The sequence below is a fragment of the Marmota monax genome, unplaced genomic scaffold, assembly GCF_021218885.2.
Source record: "Marmota monax isolate L192 unplaced genomic scaffold, Marmota_monax_Labrador192_F-V1.1 WCK01_AAM20220418_F8-fsc00001, whole genome shotgun sequence".
In the NCBI taxonomy this organism is placed as follows: Eukaryota; Metazoa; Chordata; class Mammalia; order Rodentia; family Sciuridae; genus Marmota; species Marmota monax.
Genome location: NW_026693777.1, coordinates 37,653,585 through 37,677,276, shown reverse-complemented (window position 1 = coordinate 37,677,276; position 23,692 = coordinate 37,653,585). Strand labels below are relative to the sequence as shown.

General features: G+C 33.8%; 1 protein-coding gene across 1 annotated transcript in view; it reads left to right on the top strand.

The window, feature by feature from the left end:
* The window catches only part of Aqr (aquarius intron-binding spliceosomal factor), a 125,103-nt gene that overhangs the window by 26,806 nt on the left and 74,605 nt on the right, over positions 1–23,692 (top strand). The window contains exons 5-11 of the mRNA XM_046461282.2: positions 2,885–3,005; positions 4,744–4,884; positions 7,692–7,760; positions 8,816–8,916; positions 16,300–16,376; positions 20,175–20,239; positions 21,380–21,496. Of these exons, the coding sequence (XP_046317238.1) occupies positions 2,885–3,005; positions 4,744–4,884; positions 7,692–7,760; positions 8,816–8,916; positions 16,300–16,376; positions 20,175–20,239; positions 21,380–21,496 (691 nt within the window). The remainder of the gene's footprint in view (positions 1–2,884; positions 3,006–4,743; positions 4,885–7,691; positions 7,761–8,815; positions 8,917–16,299; positions 16,377–20,174; positions 20,240–21,379; positions 21,497–23,692) is intronic.

The following is a 23,692-nucleotide window of genomic DNA, read 5'->3' as shown; positions in this document are numbered from 1 at the left end:
AACAATAAAGATAGAATGAAGATCTTAAAATGTGCTGGAGAGAAAAGACATTAAAGAAGAACAAATAGTTGATTATAGACTTGTCAATTGTAGTAATGAATATAATAGAATGAGACATTCCATTATCCTTAGTGGGGAAAATATCACCATGCACCTTGAATCCTGTGCCCAGCTTAATTATTATGAAATCAATGTCAAACAAAGATAGGTTAATACACTATTGATGACAGACATTCTAAAGGATATAATTCGGGATAAAAAAATTTAAACTTATAAGAAAGGAATGCATTGAAGATACACCTATTTATGATATAGCACTCAAGTCTCTTATATTCTTTTGACCATTATTTTACTAAAGTTGTTACAGATTAACCAAGAAGGATTGCTAAAGGTCCATGGAAATACTGATGTAGATAGACTTTTAAAAAATTTTAATTTAATTAGTTATACATGACAGTAGAATGCATTTATGCACTTTGATATATCATACATAGATGGGATACAAATTCATTTTTCTGAGTGTACATGTTGCAGAATCAAATTGGTCATGTAGTCACATATATACATATAGTAACAATGTCTGTTTCATTCTGTTATCTTTCCTATCCCCACATCCTCTCCCCTCCCATTACTTCCCTTTACCTAATCTAAGGTAACTCCCTGGTGCCCCTTTTCCCACCACCTTACTGTGAAGTAGCATCCGCATATTAGAGAAATTATTTGGCCTTTGGTTTTGTGGGATTGGCTTATTTCGCTTAGCATGATATTTTCCAACTCTAACCATTTACTGGAAAAATGCCATAATTTCACTCTTTAAAGCTGAGTAATGTTCCATTGAATATATATACTACATTTTCTTCATCCATTCATCTATTGAGGGACACCTAGGTTGGTTCTATAGTCTAACTATTGTGAATTGAGCTGCTATAAACATTGACGTGGCTGTGTCATTATAGTATGCTGATTTTAAGTCCTTTGGGTATAAACCAAGGAGTGGGATAGCTGGGTCAAATGGGGTTTCATTCCCAGTTCTAAGGAATCTCCATACTGCTCTCCATAGTGGTTGCAACAATTTGCAATCCCACCAGCAATGTATGAGTGTACCTTTTTCACCACATCTTCACCAATATTTATTCTTGCCTATATTCTTCATGATTGCTATTCTGACAGGAGTGAGATGAAATCTTAGAGTAGTTTTGATTTGCATTTCTCTAATGGCTAGAGATGTTAAACACTTTTTCATATATTTGTTGATCAATTGTATTTCTTCTCAATTGTATTTCACTGAAGCGTCTGTTCAGTTCCTTAGCCCATTTATTGATTGGGGTTTTTGTTTGTTTGTTTGTTTGTTTTTGGTGTTAAGTTTTTTTGAGTTCTTTATATATCCTAGAGATTAATGCTTTATCAGAGGTGCGGCATAAAAGGAAGTAGAAAAACTGTAGAATCTAAAATGATTATCTGTGTATGCATATGTGTGCTTGAAAAGTTATGCATATGTAATGATTGAAAGCAGGAGCCAAAGTCCTGCTTTTTGCCAGGTATGGTGGTACATGACCATAATCACTCTATTTGGAAGGCTGAGGAACACAAGTTTGAGGTACCTGGGCAACTTGGGGAGACCCTATGGCAGAGTTCAAAAAATAAATGAAAGGTCTGAGTAGGGGCCTGTCAACAGCAAGTGAGTCAAGAAATTGTGGTATATATACCCAATAGAGTTTTACTTAACCATCAAGAAAAATGAAATTGTGACATTTGCCAATAAATGGATGGAACTAGAGACTATCATGCTGAGTAAAATAAGCTAAATCTAGAAAAGCAAAGATCGAATATTTTCTCTCATTATGTAGAAGCTAGTGCAAAATAAGGATGAAAAGTGGGGAGAAGATCCCATGAAAATGAAAGGGAGATCAGTGAAGTAAAAGAAGGGGATCAAGAGGAAGGGAAGAAGGACAGGAAAAGTGGGAACTCTGGAATGAAATTTACCAAATTATTCAATGTATATGAATATACCCCAGTGAATTCCACCTTTATGTATATCTATAAGGCACCAATTTAAAAAACAAACAAACAAACAATAAATAGAAGGAAGACCAGTAATAGAGACAGGGAGTGGGGAAGGGAGGAAGGGAAATTGGAAGTATTCAGGATTGATGTGGAACAAGGTATTTTCCACACATGTAGTAATATGTCAGAACGAACCACATTACATTAATATGTATACTTATAATGCACTATTAAAAACATTTTAACATAAAATAAAGATCTAGAATGTAACTCATTGGTAGAGTTCTTACCTAGCAGGCCTGAGGCCCTGGATTCTGTCCCCAGTACTACATACAACAAATACTGTCCTGCTTTTTTTTTGTTAGCACTTTACAGTATTTTACAGCCAGTAGAATAGTTGATATTAATAACTACCTTGAAAGGTAAGAAATGGCTTAATTATGTTTTGGAAATCAGAAGTACTTAAATTTGTTTAGGAGTATTTACACAAGTCTTAAAAGAATTTTGGTATCTGGAGGGGGAAATGCTACATTTACATTGAAAACTGCTGATGTGGAATACCTTGTAAATTAAAAATTACAAAGCCTCTTTTTGATTAAGTCTCTTTCTTAGTTTCTGGAAGTCATTTTTTCCTGATAGGAATTAGGCCAGATGTCTCAGATACATTTATTTGTAAAAGTGCCCTTAATATTATTGTGTTTTAGAGCTGATATTTATCTGACATTATTGTTTATCTTATAATGATAATTATGTATATTGATAACCTTTGATATCTTATTACTTGAAAGTGTAGGACTATGTAAATAGTTAGGATTTTCCAAGTGAGTGATATAATGCAGTGACTAGTGGTATTAATGAAATATTCATTGTATTTTTACAGCCAGTATCTTGAAAATTATCTCTGGATGAATTATTCTCCTGAGGTATCTAGCAAGGCCTATTTAATGTCCATCTGCTGTATGGTGAATGAGAAATTCAGAGAAAATGTTCCTGCATGGGAGGTAACATTTAAATTACTTCATGGCTTTTATACTTTGTCCACTTAAACTGTTACAAAGTAGCAGAACTTTTTACAGACATTAAATGTGATTTTAGAGCAGCACTTTACCCAATAGTAAACTACTATTAAGAAAAAGAGTAGACATGTGAAAGATAATATCAGGCTTTTTTTTTTTATTACAACACTTCTAATGTACTGTGAACACTACTAATTTATACTTAAAATTATAAATTAAAAGTTATTTATATTTGAAAAATATAAATATGGAGTTAATTTTCTGCTTTGCTAGAACTGGAAAATAACATAAATTATAGAGACATCAGAAGCTGGGAAAAAGTTATATATTAATAAGTACAATTAGACAATGTTCAAAAGTCAAGACAGTTAGCTTTTTTTTTATTTTTGAGTTTTCTATTTAATATTTTCAAACTGCTGTTAACCACAGGTAACTAGAACCTAGAAAATGAATTTGTGAATATTGGGAGACCATGGTACAGATTCAGAGGATATAGAAGATTTAGAAAGTAGAATTGATCTGATTTGATAATTAGTTAAAGTAGCATTAGGAAAGGGGATTATTTTCAATAATTTGCCAAACTTGGGCAACTGAATATAATAGATGATGGTGTCATTCCCAAGATAGGAAAATGTGTTGAGGAATACTTTGGAGGGAATAACACTGTGCAGTTGAGTTTAGGGCATTGAGTTTGAATTGCCTTTGTATTATCTAGATGAATATTGTAATAACTAGATGAAATTGCCTGGTAGAGAGAGGAATCTAAAGATGTAGCATTATGGAGAGAAATCTGTACTAAAGATGTATATTTACAATCATTAATATATCATAAAGTAATGTGAGATGGGGACTAAGAATGGGAACATTGCTGTTTAAGTAACAAAAGAAGAGAACCCTTCAGTACAGTGAAAAGGAATTGATGCTTGGGTTCAGTGGACTTGGCAGCCATGATAGTATCAAGGGAGTGGTATTTATTGATGGAAGTTTGGTTTAGAGAAGTTAATGGAAACTAGTGTTGGAGCACACATTTGGAGCACTTGCCTATTACAGTAAGTAGAAGGGGAAGTAGATCAAAGAGATTTGAATATATTTACATGTTAAGAAAGAAAAGCATATTATAAAGCAGGAGAAACTGCCCCTGAGATTAATTACAGTGTGAAAATTAATTTTTGCTAAAGGTGTAGTTTCCTTTGTTCAAATCAAAGGAATTAAAAATACTGCAGATTCTTAATAAGAAAACAAACTTAAGCTAAATACAAGCATAGTTTGCACAAGAAAAACTAAAAGAATTAGGGCTGGGGATGTGGCTCAAGCGGTAGCGCGCTCGCCTGGCATGAGTGCGGCTCGGGTTCGATCCTTAGCACCACATACAAACAAAGATGTTGTGTCCGCTGAAAACTAAAAAATAAATATTAAAAAAATTCTCTCTCTCTCTCTCTCTCTCTCTCTCTCTCTCTCTCTTTAAAAAAAAAAACTAAAAGAATTAATGACATTATCTTACTAGCTAACAATTTCTGTAAGTTTCTCCTGTCAGAAACCTGTATTTGAATTGCTATCATTAATTATAAGTAAGCATGTAATGCCTCTTTACCCATATTTAAATAATCTTTTTATTTTGATTTTGTTAAGAGATTCCTAAAAAACTACTGTGTTGCTTTAAGGAACAAAAATGCATGAATAAGCCAGTTCAAAGTGTATTTATTCTTCTTATTTTTATTTTCAGACTTTTAAGAAGAAGCCAGACCACTTCCCATTCTTCTTTAAGTGCATCTTGAAAGCGGCATTAGCTGAAAATGATGGTGAATTTTCACTCCATGAACAGACAGTCCTATTGCTTTTTCTTGATCATTGCTTCAATAGTTTGGTAATTTTACTTAATGTTTTAGGGAAGGTTTCATATTTTCTTGTTCTTCTAGATTGAGTTTAGATGTGATTATCTTTGTGGCCATCTTTTCACACAAAAATGTGGGGAATAAAAATAATGCTAAAAGCTTGATTTAAATCACATCAATAAAATAATTTTATAAATTTTGTTCACTTTTTAGTAGTTTATACTTAATCCTTTATTTTTTATTATTGTTCACATTTTTAGTAGTTTGTACTTGATCCTTCCTTTATTTATTATGCAGACTTTAAGAAAAATGATAATGAGAGCTGAAAATTCAAAGGGAGAACACAAAAATTAGAAACAGCGGAGTCTGACTAGTATGAACTTTTTTTTTGTTTTTGGTACCAGGGATTAAATTTAGGGGTACTCAACCACTGAGTCACATCCCTAGCCCTGTTTTGTATTTTTATTTAGACGGGGTCTCGCTGAGTTGCTTAACACCTCACTATTGCTGAGGCTGTCTTTGAACTCGCAAGCCTCCTGTAAGCCTCCTGAGTAAGCTGCTGGGATTACAGGCATACGCCACTACACCCAGCTAACCAGTATGAACTTTGATGAAATCTGTGCCACAAACTGCATGCTAAAAAGTTTCAGTACTTTTTAGTCTTTATGCTCAGGCTGGCTCATCAGCAAGAGGGTTGTATTTTGAGTTGACTGTTGAAAGACAATACTGGATGGTCTTTGGAAATGTGTGTGATAACTTTCATCCTTTACAAGATTATCTTCTAAAAAATAAAATATTTCATTTGATCTTCCCTTCTGTGGTTATCCAAAGGCATATCCACATTTAATTATTTATTTATTTTTAAAATGTATTCATTCTAATTACATATATATATGACAGCAGAATGCATTTTGATTCATTGTACACAATTGCAGCACAAATTTTCATTTCTCTGGTTGTATGCAATGTAACATTGCACCGTATGTGCAGTCATATGTGTACCTAGAGTAATGATGTCCATCTCAATCCACCATCTTTCCTGTCCCCATACCCCCTCCGCTCTCCTACTTCCCTTTTGTCCAATCACAGTTTCTCCATTTTCCCATCCCCCTGCCACCATTGTGAATCAGCATCCACTTATCAGAGAGAACATTTGGCCTTTGGATTTTGGGGATTGGCTTACTTCACTTAGCATGATAATATTCTCCAATTCTGTCCATTTACCTGCAAATGCCATAATTTTATTCTCTTTTATCGCTGAGTTATATTCTATTGTGTAGATATACATTTTATTTGTCCATTCATCTATTAAAGGGTATCTAGGTTGGTTCCACGGTTTGGCTATTGTGAATTGAGCAGCTATAAACATTGATGTGGCTGTGTTACTATAGTATGCTGATTTTAGGTGCTTTAGGTATAGACCAAGGAGTGGGATAGCTGGATCAAATGGTGGTTCCATTCCAAGTTTTCTAAGGAATCTCCACACTGCTTTCCAGATAGGTTGCACCAATTTGCAGTCCCACCAGCAACATATGAGTGTGCCTTTTCTCCCACATCCTCACCAACACTTACTGTTTGTATTCTTGATAACTGCCATTCTGACTAGCATGAGATTAAATCTTAGAGTAGTTTTGATTTGCATTTCTCTAATTGCTAGAGATATTGAACATTTTTTTCATATATTTGTTGATTGATTATGTATCTTCTTATGAGAAGTGGTATATCCACTTCTCATATTTATTTAAACATAAATGTTTTTGTATTGGTAATGCACTTAGAGCCTTTCAGGAGAATGCATAGAATTCTTTCTTATCCAGAAGATTGGATGTTGATTGATGGATGATTATTGCTGGTTTCTATGTATTGCTTCACTCTGATCTTGTAAAGGCATATAGAAAAGAATGATGGTACCCCCAATAGATACCAATTTCGCCTCTTTAATGTTAATTAAACAGAGCAAATAGAAATATAAGTAGACATAATTTTTTATGAGAAATTAAACAAGAACAAGGTTTAGTTAGCAGTAGTTTGGTGCTGGTATTAAGCCAATTTATAATGAAAATGTTTTTTCAGTATGCTGTGAACTTTCTTTATTTGAAGCAGTTACATTTGTTCTATAAAATAACTGAATCCTGAGTAAGCTAATAATGAACCCTGGCTCCTAGAGGAAAAGTAGGGTTAGGTTCCTGCAAGTCTCTGGTTGCAGCATTTTTTTTTTCAAACTATCGGTGCCTAACCTTATTTTATATGTGTGTGTCTGTTAAAGACATCTTATTAATACATATTTTTGATTCAGTAACTTTATTCCTGAGTGAGTTATCCCTCAGGTCATTCCTGAATGGGCTTATCTAGCAAACATGGAGAAAGTACAAAGAAAATGCCTTATTGAACATTAGAAGCACTTCAGTTTTGTTCTTGGAGATTCATTTTAAACACTGAAATCACCAATGAAAAGCCCAATAACTCCCCAAAAGTAGCACTAAATAGATTGCGAAAAGGATACTTGTTTGTAGTATGAGAAGTGCAATTCAAATAGGGTCATCTCAGCCTTAGCTAGGTATGTACATATCAGGTAACTCAAAATTTTTGAAGCTCTGTGCTATTGATTTGGGATTTATAAATTTTTGTGAGTAGGTGAATTTGAAGATATGAAATCAGTTAATAATGAAAACTGTTGTTCAGAGTATTAAACTTTTTAAAATATTAAAATATCACTAATTTACAAGTATTGGTGCCATGTTTTCCCCGCAGGACTTAAAAAGCCATAACACTCCCTGTATAAAGATTCAGTTGAAAATGCTAGAATGCTTATAGACTTTTTGCTTCATACCTTTAATAGGAAGTAGACTTGATACGGAGTCAAGTACAGCAGCTTATCTCCCTCCCAATGTGGATGGGCTTACAGCCTGTAAGTATCTAATTTCAGAATATTATGCATATATATGTTGTAAGTGAAGATGTGATAGATTGTGTACCTTTAGTATGGATATAAAAGTGTCAGCTAAAAATCCCTTTTCCTGCTTAGAAGTTACCATGCATTAACTTATGATATATGTAGTTTTTATAATTTTAAAGTTTTAATGTGTATCCTAATACATGTTTCACCTAATTTTGATATTGTAATATAAGTTTAGTATCAATAGAGCTTATAGAGAAGGAAATTATCCCTTTATTGAGCTTATAGAAAAAGGGATAATTTTAGCAATATATGGTTATTATCCTTATTATATTTTTTTGGCTAAGACTATATGCAAACTTGAATTTTTATTGTTTCCATGATTAAAATGTACATATAGTTAAAGAAGAAGGTCTGGATCATGTGTAATATTAATGACTTTCATTTTTTTTTTTTTACCAAATCTTTATTGTGTATATGTGCATGTATAAAATTTACATATTTTAGGGAGTAAAGTTTAAACTGTGAAATTTCAGTGTGACCCTTTATTCTTAATTGTATTTCCTACACATGATTATTTCTGTATACACTCACATGTGTGTACTCATTCACTGTAGCAGTTAATGGAATAAAAATATAAGGCACATATGACTAATTTAAGCTTATGTTAAAAAGTGGTGAATGCCATAATAGAAAATTTACTGATGGCATTTCTATTTTTACTTTTGGTAGTTGCTTTATGTTCATTGTTTGAGACTCATATTTTTCAGTCATCTGTGATTATGCTCACAAGTGTTAATATTGATATTTTTCAGACTGAATTGAGACAAAAAAGTTTATCATTGAGCTTAAAATCTTGACTAGAAAAGACAGTTTCTTTTTTATTAATAAGTATTAGAATTGAATTTTAGGAATTAATTATTCCTTAGTTTTCAAGGTTTATTTTGTTGCTTTTAGATTTTATGATATTGCCCTCAGTCATGTACTAGAAAACTTGTTAATACTTAATCTTGTCTTTATCCTTTTAAATATTGAAGTTATCAATAACATAACAATTTCTTTTTCAGGCACGATTGGAATTAGAATTAAAAAAGACACCTAAGCTAAGAAAATTCTGGAACTTGATTAAAAAGAATGATGAAAAGATGGATCCAGAAGCAAGAGAACAGTATGTTAACAAAGCTTCATTCCATATTAGCTTATTATGCTGGATTACAATTCTTAGTGTTATTTGTGGCTTCATTTGATATAGTGCCGTGTTCAAATAAGTTATTAATAAGTGCTTTTACTTAGACTGTGTAGGAATATTTTTTACAAAGACCTTAAAAGGAAGCCACAACATCAGCAAAGCCTCAATTTACTTTTCTTCTTTTTCTTTTCTCTGAACCAATGTGCCACTTTTCTTCTCCATTCCTGTTGTCCCTGATCTGTCCCTCAAGGAGATTTCTGTTTTCTCCACAGTCTTCAAGATGTCAACCAGTTCAACTTTTTCTTACTCCTTGACTTTTTTTTTAATTAATTGTTTTTATTTATATATGACAGCAGAATGCATTACAATTCTTATTACACATATAGAGCACAATTTTTCATATCTCTGGTTGTATACAAAGTATATTCACACCAATTCGTATCTTCATACTTTGGATAATAATGTCCGTCACATTCCACTGTCATTTCTAACCCCATGCCCCCTCCCCTCCCTTTCCTTCCTATCCCTCTGCCCTATCTAGAGTTTGTCTATTCCTCCCATGCTCCCCCTCCCTATCCCAGTATGAATCAGCCTCCTTATATCAGAGAAAACATTTGGCATTTGTTTTTTTGAGATTAACTAACCTCACTTAATATTGTCTTCTCTAACTCCATCCATTTACCTGCAAATGCCATGATTTTATTCTCTTTTATTGCTGAGTAATATTCCATTGTGTATATATGCCACATTTTTTTTTATCCATTCATCTATTGTAGGGCATCTAGGTTGGTTCCACAGTTTAGCTATTGTGAATTGTGCTGCTATAAACATTGATGAGGCTGTGTCCTTGTAGTATGCTGTTTTTAAGTCCTTTGGGTATAGAACGAGGAGAGGGATAGCTGGGTCAAATAGTGATTCCATTCCCAATTTTCCAAGAAATCTCCATACTGCTTTCCATATTGGCTGCACCAATTTGCAGTCCTACCAGCAGTGTGTGAGTGTACCTTTTCCCCCACATCCTCACCAATATTTATTGTTGTTTGTCTTTATAATAGCTGCCATTCTCACTGGAGAGAGATGAAATCTTAGAGTAGTTTTGGCTTGCATTTCTCTAATTGCTAGCGATGGTGAACATTTTTTCATATATTTGTTGATTAATTATTTATCATCTTCTGAGAAGTGTCTGTTCAGGTCCTGGGCCTCTTTATTGATTGGGTAATTTGTTTTTGTGGTGCTTAACTTTTTGAGTTCTTTATATACTCTGGAGATTAGTCCTCTATCTGATGTGTGAGGGGTAAAGATTTTGTTCCCAAGATATAGGCACTCTATTCATCTCACTGATTGTTTCTTTTGCTGAGAAGAAACTTTTTAGTTTGAGACCATCCCATTTATTTGGTTCTTGATTTTAATTCTTGTGCCAAAGGAGTCTTATTAACAAAGTTGGGGCCTAATCCCACATGATGGAGATGAGGGCTTACTTTTTCTTGTATGAGATGCAGGGTCTCTGGTTTTATTCCTATGTCCTTGATCCATTTTGAGTTAAGTTTTGTACATGGTGAGAGATAGGGGTTTAGTTTCATTTTGTTGCATATGTATTTCCAGTTTTCTCAGAACCATTTATTGAAGATGCTATCTCGTCTCCAATGCATGTTTTTGGCACCTTTGTCTAATATAAGATAATTGTAATTTTGTGGGTTAGTCTCTGTGTCCTCTTTTCTGTACCATTGGTCTACCAGTCTGTTTTGGTGCTGTTTTTGTTACTATTGCTCTGTAGTATAGTTTATGGTCTGGTATAGTGATGCCACCTGCTTCACTCTTCCTGCTTTAGCTATTCTTGGTCTCTTATTTTTCCAGATGAATTTCATGATTGCTTTTTCTATTTCTATGAGGAATGCCATTGGGATTTTGATTGGAATTACATTAAGTCCATATAGTGCTTTTGGTAGTATGGTCATTTTGATAATATTAATTCTGCCTATCCAAGAGCAAGTGGGTTAGCCTTAGGCTCCCAGGTATGGGAGGGCTGAACTTGGACCTACCCTGCACCTGCGTCCTGCACAAGTTGGTGTGTGTGGATCTGGGCCAGGTCTGGGCTCCAATGGTAGTCTGCTGGTCGGAAGAGACGGTCCTGTGCAAGAGGCTGGGCTCCAGCGAGTGTATACCCTGCAGGTAAAGGGGTGGACCCCGGTCTACTATGAGCCTGGTTCCCACAAAGGTTGGAGTGGGCAGATCTCACTCCTTGACTCTTAACAATGACTTTTCTATACCCCAACCATCATTCATTCATTCAACAAATATTGAATGTATTGTTTTGCCAGGTATTATATGTAGCATTGGAGATACAGCAGAGAACAAAGTAAAAAATAATTCCTGTTTTTGTGGTGCTTATATTCTAGTTGAAAAAGACAGCAATGAAGAGATAAATTATGCAGTATGTTTGGTGGTAATACATGCTAAGGAAAAAATAAACCAAGTATAGGGATTAAAAGAGTAATTGACAGTGACTCTTACAGTATCCAAATCCAAAATTTTCTGATGTATATTTTATAACAAATTAATTTTTTCCTTCATCATTGATCAATGTATTTTTTATGTGCTATTTAGATGTTGACAACATATTTTTTTATTGTCAGTTATTTCTCCCAAGTTTCATGATTTTTATCAAATTTTACTGTGCACAGTTTCAGTCAAAATCTTTATGGGTTGTTTCTAACTGTGATGTTTATTAGCAATTGGATAAAAGTTTGTGGTGACTTGTATTTATTTCGTGGAATAAAAAGCTATGAGGATACAGGGAAGGACCTCTATGCTCTCAGGTTTGTTTCTGTCTTTGAAACTACCTGGTCTCTCTCTATTCTTGCCTTATTTGCCTCAGAACTGTTCTAGCTGTAGTATTTTTTCTTTCTTCATCTTCATTCACTTTTCTACTGGCTTTTTTTTCCTCTGCCTTTTATGCACATGTACACATATGTACATGCATACACACGCTCAGGGTTTACTTCCCTTGGGCCTATGATAGCTTCTTTTACCTCTACTCTATTGTTTCTTTCACTCTAAAGAGTGGCTTATATTTGCCTTTTCTTTAAATCTTGTAACTCTGACTTGAATTTTGGTTCCTGTTTTTCACTACAACCTAAATCTTTTTGTTGTTTGTTTGTTTTTTAGTACTGGGAATTGAACACAGAGGCAGTAAACCACTGAGCCACATCCCCAGCCCTGTTTTATATTTATATTTTATTTAGAGACAGGGTTAACGATCCTCCTGCCTCAGCCTTCCAGGCTGCTGGGATTACAAGCATACACCACTGTGCACAGCATAAAATCATTCTTTTTGACCTTATCTCTATCATTTGGCATTTTGGGCAGTTTTTATTTGTTTTGTTCTTCCCTTGATCCCTCATTCTATTCTGTTGATAGTGATGCATTTCTTATGTATCTCTCCTTCTTTAACTTCTGTAAGTTCTCTTTTTCTTCTTTGGATTTTTTTTTCCTGTCTTCTCTGGCTCTGTGAACAAGATATTGACACATCCCAAGGCTTTTCTTTTATTGTCTTTTAATTCAATGCTCCTAGGCCCGAGGGGTTTGTGAGAAAACTGAGGTTTGAGAAAAATAAGTAACCTGCCCCTAAAGATACAAATTAATATATCTGCTAGAATTCTAATTGGACGTATTTCCTTATGTCTAGAAAATTTTTCCCCTTGACCACTTTATAAGTAAGGAAGTATATTTTTGTGATAAAACTTTTACTTTTCCATCTCTATGTGATGGAGATTCCCCAAAGGGTTTTATTGATAGAGTGCTATAATTAAACTTGAATTCTGGAACATTCTCTCTGGAAGCAGTAGATTTTAGGTGAGCAAGATTTAACATGAAGATGGAAGGTACTTGTAATATTTGTGCAAGAGAGTCAGAACTTGGCTAATTGTGGAATTGGAGGCAAATGGAGGAAAGAAAGTTATTTAATGGGTGTTGGTAAGCTGTCAAGTGTGAAATTTTTTTCTGTATGTATGTTTTTATTTCATTTTTTAAAAATTTTATTTGTTCTTTTTAGTTATACATGACAGAATGTATTTGACATATATACATGGAATATAACTTCCCATTTTTGAGGTTGTACATGATGTGGAGTTACACTAGTCATTTATTCATATATGAATATAGGAAAGTTATGTCCAATTCATTCTAATGTCTTTCTCAGTCCCCTGTCCTCCCTTCCATTCTGTCCAATCCTGTGTGCCTCCCCTTCTCCCTTCCCCTCCTGCTTATTGTGAGTTGAGTATGAAATTGACAGTAAATAAGTAGTCTTCTGGTTAAATGACTGGGAGATCATGAGATAGTTGCCATGATGGGAATGTGAAAGGAAGAGTAGTAGGACTGCTACTGGAGAAGATGGTTCCAGTTTTCCCTTTGCAAGTGGAGATTTCTAGCAGGAGATCATTGTTATAAGAAATGTAATAAGTGCTACTTTTGTAGGTACATATGTAGATAGTTATTGAGGTCATGAGTATGAATGAGATTATTTAGTGAGGTGCATAAACCACGAGCAGAGGGTTGAAGATAAGAAAGTGCATCCTGGAGTCATGTTGGTGGTTACTGAAGAAACTGAAAAGCTGCAAGTCAGAGATAAGTTTGGGAGTAAGGGACTGAATATTACAGGAAAGGTCAGAGTACGAACATCCCTATTTTAATTTTTAGCTTCAATCTCATTTCTTTCACAGTAGATTTTTAGCTAGCATTTTATCATCTTGGTTGTGCTGAACAAGTGATTTTTTTTTTTTTTTTTTTGGCCAAATGTGACTCTTTTTGTTTGTCTTGAAAAGCCCATTTTCCATTACCTTGATGTGATTTAATCTTAAATCTCTCTGGTCCTGATTTCTTTTCTGTCCTTTAACTATACTTCTTTCATTATACTTATAAACGGATGATTGTCATGAACTCAAATTTGGCTTAACTAACTAGGAGTACTCATTGTTTTTTCCTCTTGAACTCACCTTTCTGCCCAAAACCTCTTAATTATGCTAGTCAGTTGGGCTTGGAAAACTCCAGACACCTGAATGGCTCTTTATAACCAGTCAGGCAGTACTATTAGATTTCCCGCTTTGTCTTTCCTTTCCTCTGTCTCTCTCTCTCTCTTTTTTTTGTACCAGGGATTGAACTGAGTTGGCCACTTGGCTACTGAGCCACATTCCTAGACCTCTTTTGCATTTTATCTAGAGATAGTCTCTCACTGAGTTGCTTAGTACCTAGCCATTGCTGAGGCTGGCTTTGAACTCAGTATTCTTCTGTCTCAGACTCCCAAGCCACTGGGATTACAGGCATGCGCCACTGCGCCCAGCTCCTTTTTTCTTGTATTCACACTGCCATCATAATTTAGGCCCTTATAGCCTCTTTAATGAACCACTACAATAAATCCCTATTTGGTCTTTCTTCCAGCTTTCCATTAACAGTATAGTTTAAGTATTCTTTTTCATAGAAAGCTATACTTATTTTGCCCTACTTCTATTCACAGTGTTCAGTGATTTTCTTGTTCCCATAGGATAAACATTAAACTCATTACGGTAGCTTTATAAAACTCTTATATTTCCTGTGGACCCCGCCCCCCACTGCCCCCATTAATGAACCAATCTGACCAGTCTATAGTCATTGTTTCTTCAACATTCCTCCCCTGAGTCCCTTTCTCTTCTATCCACGTGATTGAATATTAGCCATCTAAACACTCTTCGCTACCACCTGCTTCACACTACATGCTTTCTTCTTCTGTACTCCTATAATACTAGCAGTATGTGTGATGGTTGGAATATCTGTAGTTGAAAGTGTAGGTTCTAAAACCATATTTAAATAGATTCTGCACTCAGTTGTTATATGACTTTGGGCAAGTTCTTCCCGTCTTTGAACTTCAGTGTGAAAGACTATTGTCATTATTAAATGAGCTTTCTTTTTATTATTATTATTATTATTATTATTATTACTTATTATATTTTTGCATTACAATTCTTTTTTCAACATTTTTTTTTATTTTTTTGAAAGTAGTTGGAAACAATACCTTTATTTTTATTTATTTATTCTTACATGGTGCTGAGGATTGAACCCAGGGCCTCGCATGTGCTCGACAAGCTCTCTACCGCTGAGCCACAATCCCAGCCCCAAAATTACAATTCTTAATACACCTTTATATCACAATTTATCATATCTCTGATTGTATATAAGGTATATTGACACCAAATTCACATCTTCATACATGTATTTTGTATAATGATGAGGGTCTCCTTCCACCATCCATGCTATTCCCCTTCTCACTCCTTTTCCCTCCCACCCCTATTCCCTATCTAGAGGTTATCTTCCTCCCTTGCTCTCCTTCCTAACCCCATTAAATGAGCTTTCTTGCATGAATTATTTAACCCAACCCAGATCTTGGCAGAGTAAGTTCTCAGTTAATGTCAGGCAGTTTTTTAATAATTGCATTCTGACTTATGTTAGTCATTATCTTTATATATGATTTATCACTTCAAGTAGAATTTAATCATTCCCCTCCTTTGTGTTTCTAGTAGAACTGGCATAATCATTTGTTGCTATCCAATATCTGATAAATGTTGAGTAATTAGTTAAATTAATAATGAATGGAAAGTACTTTTTATTGGTACATAATAATCATATACAATAGTGGGATGTGTTGTGATATATTTGTATATGCAAATGAAAGAATTTGGTCAAGAAAATTGTACTTTAAACAAACATTTAATCTTTAGCTATTGAAGTTCTCTTGTATTTAGTATTTTAGACATATTAAAGTATAAAATTGTTTACCTTGATTTAACTACATTAAACACTATTTTTTCCCTTTCTTTTTTTGGAACTGCAGATTAAACCCAGGGATACTTCATCACTGAGCTACATCCCCAGTCCTTTTTTTTTTTTTTCTTTTGAGACACAGTCTTACTAAGTTTTTGAGGTTTCCTAAGCTGATGCTGGCGTCAAACTTGTGATCCTCCTGCTTCAGCTTCCCTAAGTTGTTGGAATTACAGGCATGTGCCACCATGCCCAGCTAAATGCTAGATTTTTAATTTTAATGGCAAAATACAAAGAAAAATTTGAAATCTCCTTTGCAGTCCTGATCCTTAAATTACAAGTAAAAACTTTGACTGTAAGAGGAGGTGTTTTCTTAGCTATTTTTTAGGCCAGGAATGAAGCTCTTCTTCTCTTCATGTAGCACTATATTTACAAAGATGACACTTTATTCAAATTATGGTCCTAATGTCAGAGTGAAATGGAACATTTGAACAATATTTGAATATATTTATTCATCATTCAAAATTTACTTTGAAATAACTTTTTCAAAAATAATTTGGTCATGTTTGATTTTAGAGCCTATCAAGAAAGAAGATTTCTTTCACAACTCATCCAGAAGTTTATCTCTGTTCTGAAATCAGTCCCGCTGTCTGGTAACTGGCTTTTCTATTCAGCTCATTTGTAAATTTATTCTATAGACTTTCCTATGGAATTTACCTGTCTGTAGTCTAAAAATTGCTCTTAGAATGATTTCAAATTGTAACAATAAAGTATATGTCCTTTCCTTTTCTAGTATATTGCAAATCGTAGCATTGACAGCCTTGAAGGTTATTTTAAAGGTACCAGCCTGGTTATTAAAATGTCATTTAGTTAGCAAACATTTTTATATTTGCTTACTAGGTTTATGTCTTGTCCTGTATAAGGTGCTGGAATACAATAGTGAACAAGACAGAGACTTGTTCACTTGTTGTTCATAATGGGATATTGAATAGTGTTTTTCAAGAGATATTAAATATTGTTTAAAGGGAAAGAGAAGAATTACTTTTTAGATATAATCTACAAATGAAATTGGTCAAGACCATTATGACCTATTCATTGATGAGAGTAATAAAATTACTCACTATATAGATTATACTGTATTATCTATATGTGTACTATGAGTATACTGTATATACATGAGTATACTATATACTATATACAGGTGTGTGTGTGTGCATGTGTTTTTTTGTTTTTTTTTTTGCGGGGGGGTGTACTGGAGATTGAACTCAGGGGCACTTGACCATTGAGCCATATCCCCAGCCCTATTTTGTATTTTGTTTAGAGACAGGGTCTCACTGAGTGGCTTAATACCTTACTGTTGCTGAGGCTGGCTTTGAACTTATGATCCTCCTGCCTCAGCCTCCTGAGCTGCTGGGATTACAGGCATGCCCCCACTGTACCCCACTTACATATGTGTTTATATACCTGTATGCCAAGGGGAGTCAATTCAATATATGAGGTTGTTAAGATCTTGATAAGCATTTAATGAGTACAAATAGATTTTTACTTAATAAAGGTATATATGCTGTATAAGATGTCATCATTTAATATTTTATTTCTTAAAGTGAAATATAATCTCTAAGAACAGCTTTATAGTTGTATCATGTTTATATTTTCGTATAGCTTTGTTTAAAATGCAATAGAATTACTTATTTAATGCTGATTTTCCAGGTAATATTTAACAACTGAATATTTTAACTAAAATTCAGTCAGGATTAGGTATCAATACTATAAACCACCTATACCCCATTTGGAGCATAATACTGCTAACAAACAATATAAATTGTCATATGCTTATATCTAAGTTGTTTAATATTAGTATATTTAAATCTTTTTGTTAAGTGCCTTAAACCTCAAATGAGGGTGAAGATTGGAGTTTCTTGGCACAAACAGTAGCAATATATGCTTTGAACTATTAATGTCTCCAATAATCAGGGTCATAAAATTTATTTCTCTAATTATGGAATGTTAATCCAGGGTCATCTAGGTTTAAAAATCAATTAACAAAATTTCTTAGGTGATTATTCTGTTTTTCTTTTTTTGGTACTGGGGTTTGAACCCAAAGTTGGTTTACCACTGAGCTATAGCCTCAGCTCTTTTTATTTTTTAGTTTGAGATAGGGTCTTACTGAGTTGCTAAGACTGGCCTCCAACTTGTGGTCCTCCTGCCTCAGCTTCCCAAGTTGCTGGGATTATAGGCATGCACCACCACACTTAGCCTTCTTAGATTTATCTTAAACTTTAATCAAAAATTGTTGCTGGGCACAGTGGTGCATGCCTGTAATTCCAGTGATTTAGCAGACTGAGGCAAGAGGATTGAGAGTTTGAACCCAGCTTCAGCAATTTAGTGAGGTCCTAATCGACTCAGCAAGACCCTGTCTCTAATAAAATATAAAAAAGGGCTGGGAGTGTGGCTTGGTGGTTAAGCGTCCCTGGGCGCATGCATATATATATGCATATATATATATATATATATATTTTTTTTTTTTTTTTTTGCTGGCAAAGGAATCGATAAGATGGTGAAAATAATGTGCCAGTTCAAAGAGGCATGTATGAAGATGAATGGAAGAGTTAGGAAACAAAAAGCTTATTTTTAAAAGAATGAGAAGGATTGTTGTTTCATTTTATAGGTTTATTTAAAAAAAAAAACACTCATACTAGTTGTAATAAGCAATCTGTGTAGGATTCTCTAACATGTCAAAACTGCTATCAGAGGAAGGAAAAGAAAGATTGCAGTATACTTGACACAAATGATAAGAATGTGTTTGTCTCAAATTGGAACAACAAAGTTTTTACTCTGTGTTCCTCTGACCATCAGAGCATAGAACTTAATGACACCAAGCTTTGTTATCTAATATTAACCAGGCCATTGCCAGCCATTTTTCCAAAGGTTCAGAATGCAGAATTTGCTAACTTTTTAAGTTTTAGAAGAAATATTTTTCCTTTGACAATTATAAGAATGAAAGCAATGGAGGCCTAGTTTGAATGAATTTAATTTAAAAATTGCTCCTTTTGGGGGTGGTATTAGGGATTAAACCCAGGGACGCTTAACCTCTTGAGCCACATCCTCAGCCTTTTTAAATTTTTATTTAGAGACAGGGTCACGCTAAGTTGCTTAGGGTCTCACTAAATTGCTGAGGCTGCCCTTGAACTCAAAATTCTCCTGCCTCAGCCTTCTGAGCCTCTGGAATTATGGGCCTCTGCCACCAAGCTTGGCTCCTTTTAATTCTTTGAACAGCTGTATGACTTGCACTAAGTTCTGAAAACTTGGCTTCCAGTTCTGCATCTTCATCAAGTCATTTCTTTTGGGGTCCTCAATTTAACAATTAGAAAATGAATATCTAGGATAGATATTTTCTGCCCCACCCCCCATTTTTAAAATTGGTGCATTATAGTTGTACATAATTGAATAGATGTTTTTTAAGGTCTTTTCCAGCTATTGAATTTTATTTTTCTGTTACTGCAGGGTCTGGATTATGGGCATATTTTAACTGAAAATTTATAGGGAAAATTCCAGTTAACATTCCTGTGTATAAGTCACAAAAGTATTTACATTTCTTCACATAAAGCCTTCCATTTTCCATTCCACTAGAAGTAAATAAAATGAATGTATTTTTAAAAATGTTTATAGGGTATCTTTTACAACTCTGCCACTTGAGTTGTCTCTGGACATCAGAGACCTGAAAGTTATTTGATTTCACAATGCAGCCAACTTAACAGGATGGTTTTAGCTAATAAATGATAGATCATTTCCTAGAATTAATAAAAATCTTATGCTCTGAAAGTATTTTATATTTTGTATCACAAAATATTTTAATTACTTTAAAACAAAAAAGAATGATTTTTAAATGGTGCATTATGTCATGAATAGCATAAAATAAAATTGTGATTTTAAAATATTTCATTGCTTTGTGTCATTGGTATTTTAATATCAAAAGTAATACAGTAGGAAAAGATAACATAAATTACTCTATACTGCTAATTTTCTATGTATTTTAAAGATGTGTACATATATACATGTGTATATACATATTCTGTGTATATCTACATAAACATGTATTTATATATATGAAAAAGCTTTTAGAAGTTTAGGATATGATCATACTAAGGAAAGTAGAGCAAATTCTGATATAAAACTACTTTTTGGTGGTTTTTCAAAATCTAGTCACTAAGTATGGGTTTTAAAAGTTAGCACTTTAAAAAATATCTTTTTGCACATGTGACACAAGGTCATGTTTGTAGAGCAAAATAGCAGCTAAATATCAGTCTGCCTTTTAAAAAATATACAGGATATTCTTACTCAAAATCATAGTTATTGTGAATAAGAGGTAAATGATTTTGCTTATATTATTAAATTTTAAGAAGTAGCACATATAGTCTAGTAAAATTCTAACATGTTTCTCTTATGTCTAGAACCTGTCACTATGGACAAAGTTCATTATTGTGAAAGATTTATTGAACTTGTGATAGATCTAGAGGTAAGAAATATAGAATGACTTGTTAGGCATTTATTAAGAGTCTAATAAGCTTAAGCATATGACTGCATGTGATATATTTCTTTATCACCTCTAACTGTATTATTTGAACCTTATGTCAAGGTGTCGCATACTCACAAGTTATTGTACTTTTAGGTTTTGAGATGACTGTCCCATTTGACATGGGCGACTATTTATTGTCAACTTTTTAAATAATTTTTTTTTTAATTTTTTAGACATTGATGGACTTTATTTTATTCATATGTTTGCATGTGGTCTGAGAATAGAACCCAGTGCCTCACACATAGTAGGCAAGTGCTCTACCACTAAGCCACAACCCTAGCCCCTAAATTAAAATTTTTAAAGGATAAGATTCCATAATACTATGTGCAGAATGTTGGTAGGAATTTCAGATAAAGATAAAAAGTGATATATTTCAAATAAAATCCATTTTCTTTCCCTTATAAAGTGGGAAGTTGAAAAAAGATCTTTTTGTGCCTTATTTTGAATGATTGTTAGAATATTGGACTAGCAGTCATTCTATAAATCTTCATTTATATTCTAGATGTGACAGTAACAAATTTATTTCCTTTTGGTATGTAGGAGCTCAACTTCATCTGTTAAATGCGTTATGATTAGATAATGGTTTTCAAACTGTAATGGTCCCATAGTTTCTCATCATCACCTTTCTGACTATCATGGGGTAATGTGGGGAGAGGAAAGGGAAACGGGGGTCTTCATTTAGGGAGACTTTTCCTTTTTCTTCAAAACAGCTCCATTTTTAAACATACACAATTTATACTGGGTTTTAAACTTAATTGCAACTTCACACTGAAATTGCATGTAGGATTTTGTTGGAAAACTATTTGTTGAGATGACTTGTGAAAATTCTTCCTGTGTTAGATATTATTTTTAATTTTCTCTTTAAAGTTCTGTTATCATCATTGTTATTAACTAAAAACACTGTCACTGAGTTTATTGACAGCATGACCCATGCCCCTTGCTATGTGCACAGTATGTCTTTGTGGAGGCTGGAGGGTACTTTGTGATGAGTAATTCTGAGTTAAATATAGTAGACTTTACCTTTATACTATCTGCAGAGAATACATGCAGAATTATTGCTGTGATGTTTATTTTTCCTAGGCCCTGCTCCCTACAAGGCGCTGGTTTAATACCATTCTAGATGACTCTCATCTTTTGGTTCACTGTTACCTTTCCAATCTTGTTCATAGGGAAGAGGATGGTCATCTTTTTTCTCAGGTGAGCACTGATATACCTAAACATACTTAACCATTTTAATTTCTAGGTTCATCTTTGCCAATTGGAAGTACGAGCATATGACAAAAAGTAAATTCTTGGAAGGATGATAAAATGAGATAGACATTATTGCCCTGTATACATGTATGATTACACTACTGAAGGGACTGTACACCATGTACAGCCAGAGGAATGAGAATTTGTGTGCCATTTGTGTATAATATGATAAAATGCATTCTGCTATTATGTATAACTAATTAGAACAAATTTAAAAATGTAAATTCTTCTAAATATCGAATGATGTAAAATTCTAATCATTTTAAAGTCAGGTCTTAATATATAAAATTAATGCATTCTTGCATAGGTGGCCTTTAATAAGTATATATTCTAACTATGTTATTTATGTATGACTTTATTATTGGACTAAATTGTGATTTTGGTGATGTAGTTCCACATGTTCACATATTTTGATTTTATGTGAATAACCATTGTGGAATATAGTCAGTGATGAGCGCTAGTTTCAAGTAAACTGTGCCCAATACCATGGCTCTGTCTTTCCACATGATGGTGGTGACAGGCAATTGATAGCATGGAAATGTATGTACACTTATCCTGCTACCTTGGGTTGGAAGGTAAATGTACTTTAAGGAAGGCAAAAATATTAATATTTCCTGTTTTTTGTAGCATCATATAGAAGAAAACATAACAAACTTGTAATTATTCTTTCTTTTCTTTCTTTTTTTTTTTTTTAGTACTGGGAATTGATCTCAGAGGCACTTAACCACTGAGCCACATCCCCAGCCCTATTTTGTATTTTAGAGACAGGGTCTCACTGAGTTGTTTAGTGCCTCACTGTTGCTGAGGCTGGCTTTGAACTTGTGAACCTCCTGCCTCAGCCTCCCAACCTGCTGCAATTACAGGCATGCACCACCATGCCTGGCAATTATTATCTTTGAATGATATCATAATGGGAGATACAGTTTTTGTGTGCATTACATATTATTTTATCTCATGTCTATAAGCATTTCTTTTTCTCATCCTCTTTATAAATTTTTGTCCAGTGAGTTGTTGTGTGTCTTAAAATCTTAATATCTAATCTGCTATGAATTTGAAGTAAAATAATTCAGGTTTGAGGTGAATATAATTAGTAAACTCTTTTGATGCTGCTGCTACATGGGGAAAGCAGACTCTTTTTTTAAACACTATTTTTTTTTTCTTTCTACTGGCTCTTTTTAGTTAAACATAATATTAGGATTCATTTTGACAAAGTTATTAAAATATAGAATATAATTTGTTCTAATTCAGTCCCTACTGTATACTCCCTTTCTCTTCCCTCTCCTTCTTCCCTTCCCTCTACTGATCTTTCTGCTATCTATCGATATATATATTTTTTAAATTTGTATCTTATAAATATACATGATGGTGAGATTCACTGTGGTATATTCATATATACACATAGGAATATTAGGTCCTATTTATTCTACTGTTCTTTCCTTATCCCATCCCACTTCCCTTCCCTCCAGTTCTCTTTGTCTACTCCACTGACATTTCTTCTATTTTTTTGAACCCCTCCCCCACTTTATCCCTGATCAGCTTCTGCACATCAGGGAAACATTCAACCTTTGACATTTTGGGACTGGCTTATTTTACTTAGCATGATAGTCTGCAGTTCCATCCATTTACCAGAAAATGCTATAATGTCATTTCTCTTTATTGTTGAGTAATACTTCATTGTAAATATATACCACTTTTTCTTTATCCATTTATTTGTTGAAAGGCACCTGGGTTGGTTCTATAACTTAGCTATTGTGAATTGTGCTACTATAAACATTGTGGCTGCATCAATGTAGTATGCTGATTTTAAATCTTTTGGATATATAACAAGGAGTGGATTACGTGGGTTATATGGTGGTTCTATTTCTAGTTTTTTTGCGGAATCTCCATACAAAAGCAGGGACTCTTTAGCAGCTGGCACCAAGCTAAAGGCTTAATGGCTGTGAAGACTGATAAGAGGAATGGACAACTTAACTTTTCCCACCTTACAGTTTCTCCCTAACAGAAGCAGCACAAAGAAGAATATCTCTACTTACAAATCCAAAACCCTCATTCACATTGGGGATTACAGTTTAAATTCTCTGTAGAAGTAGACCATGTATAAGTAATAGACTTAGCAATTTATTCATAAGACATATTTTGTTT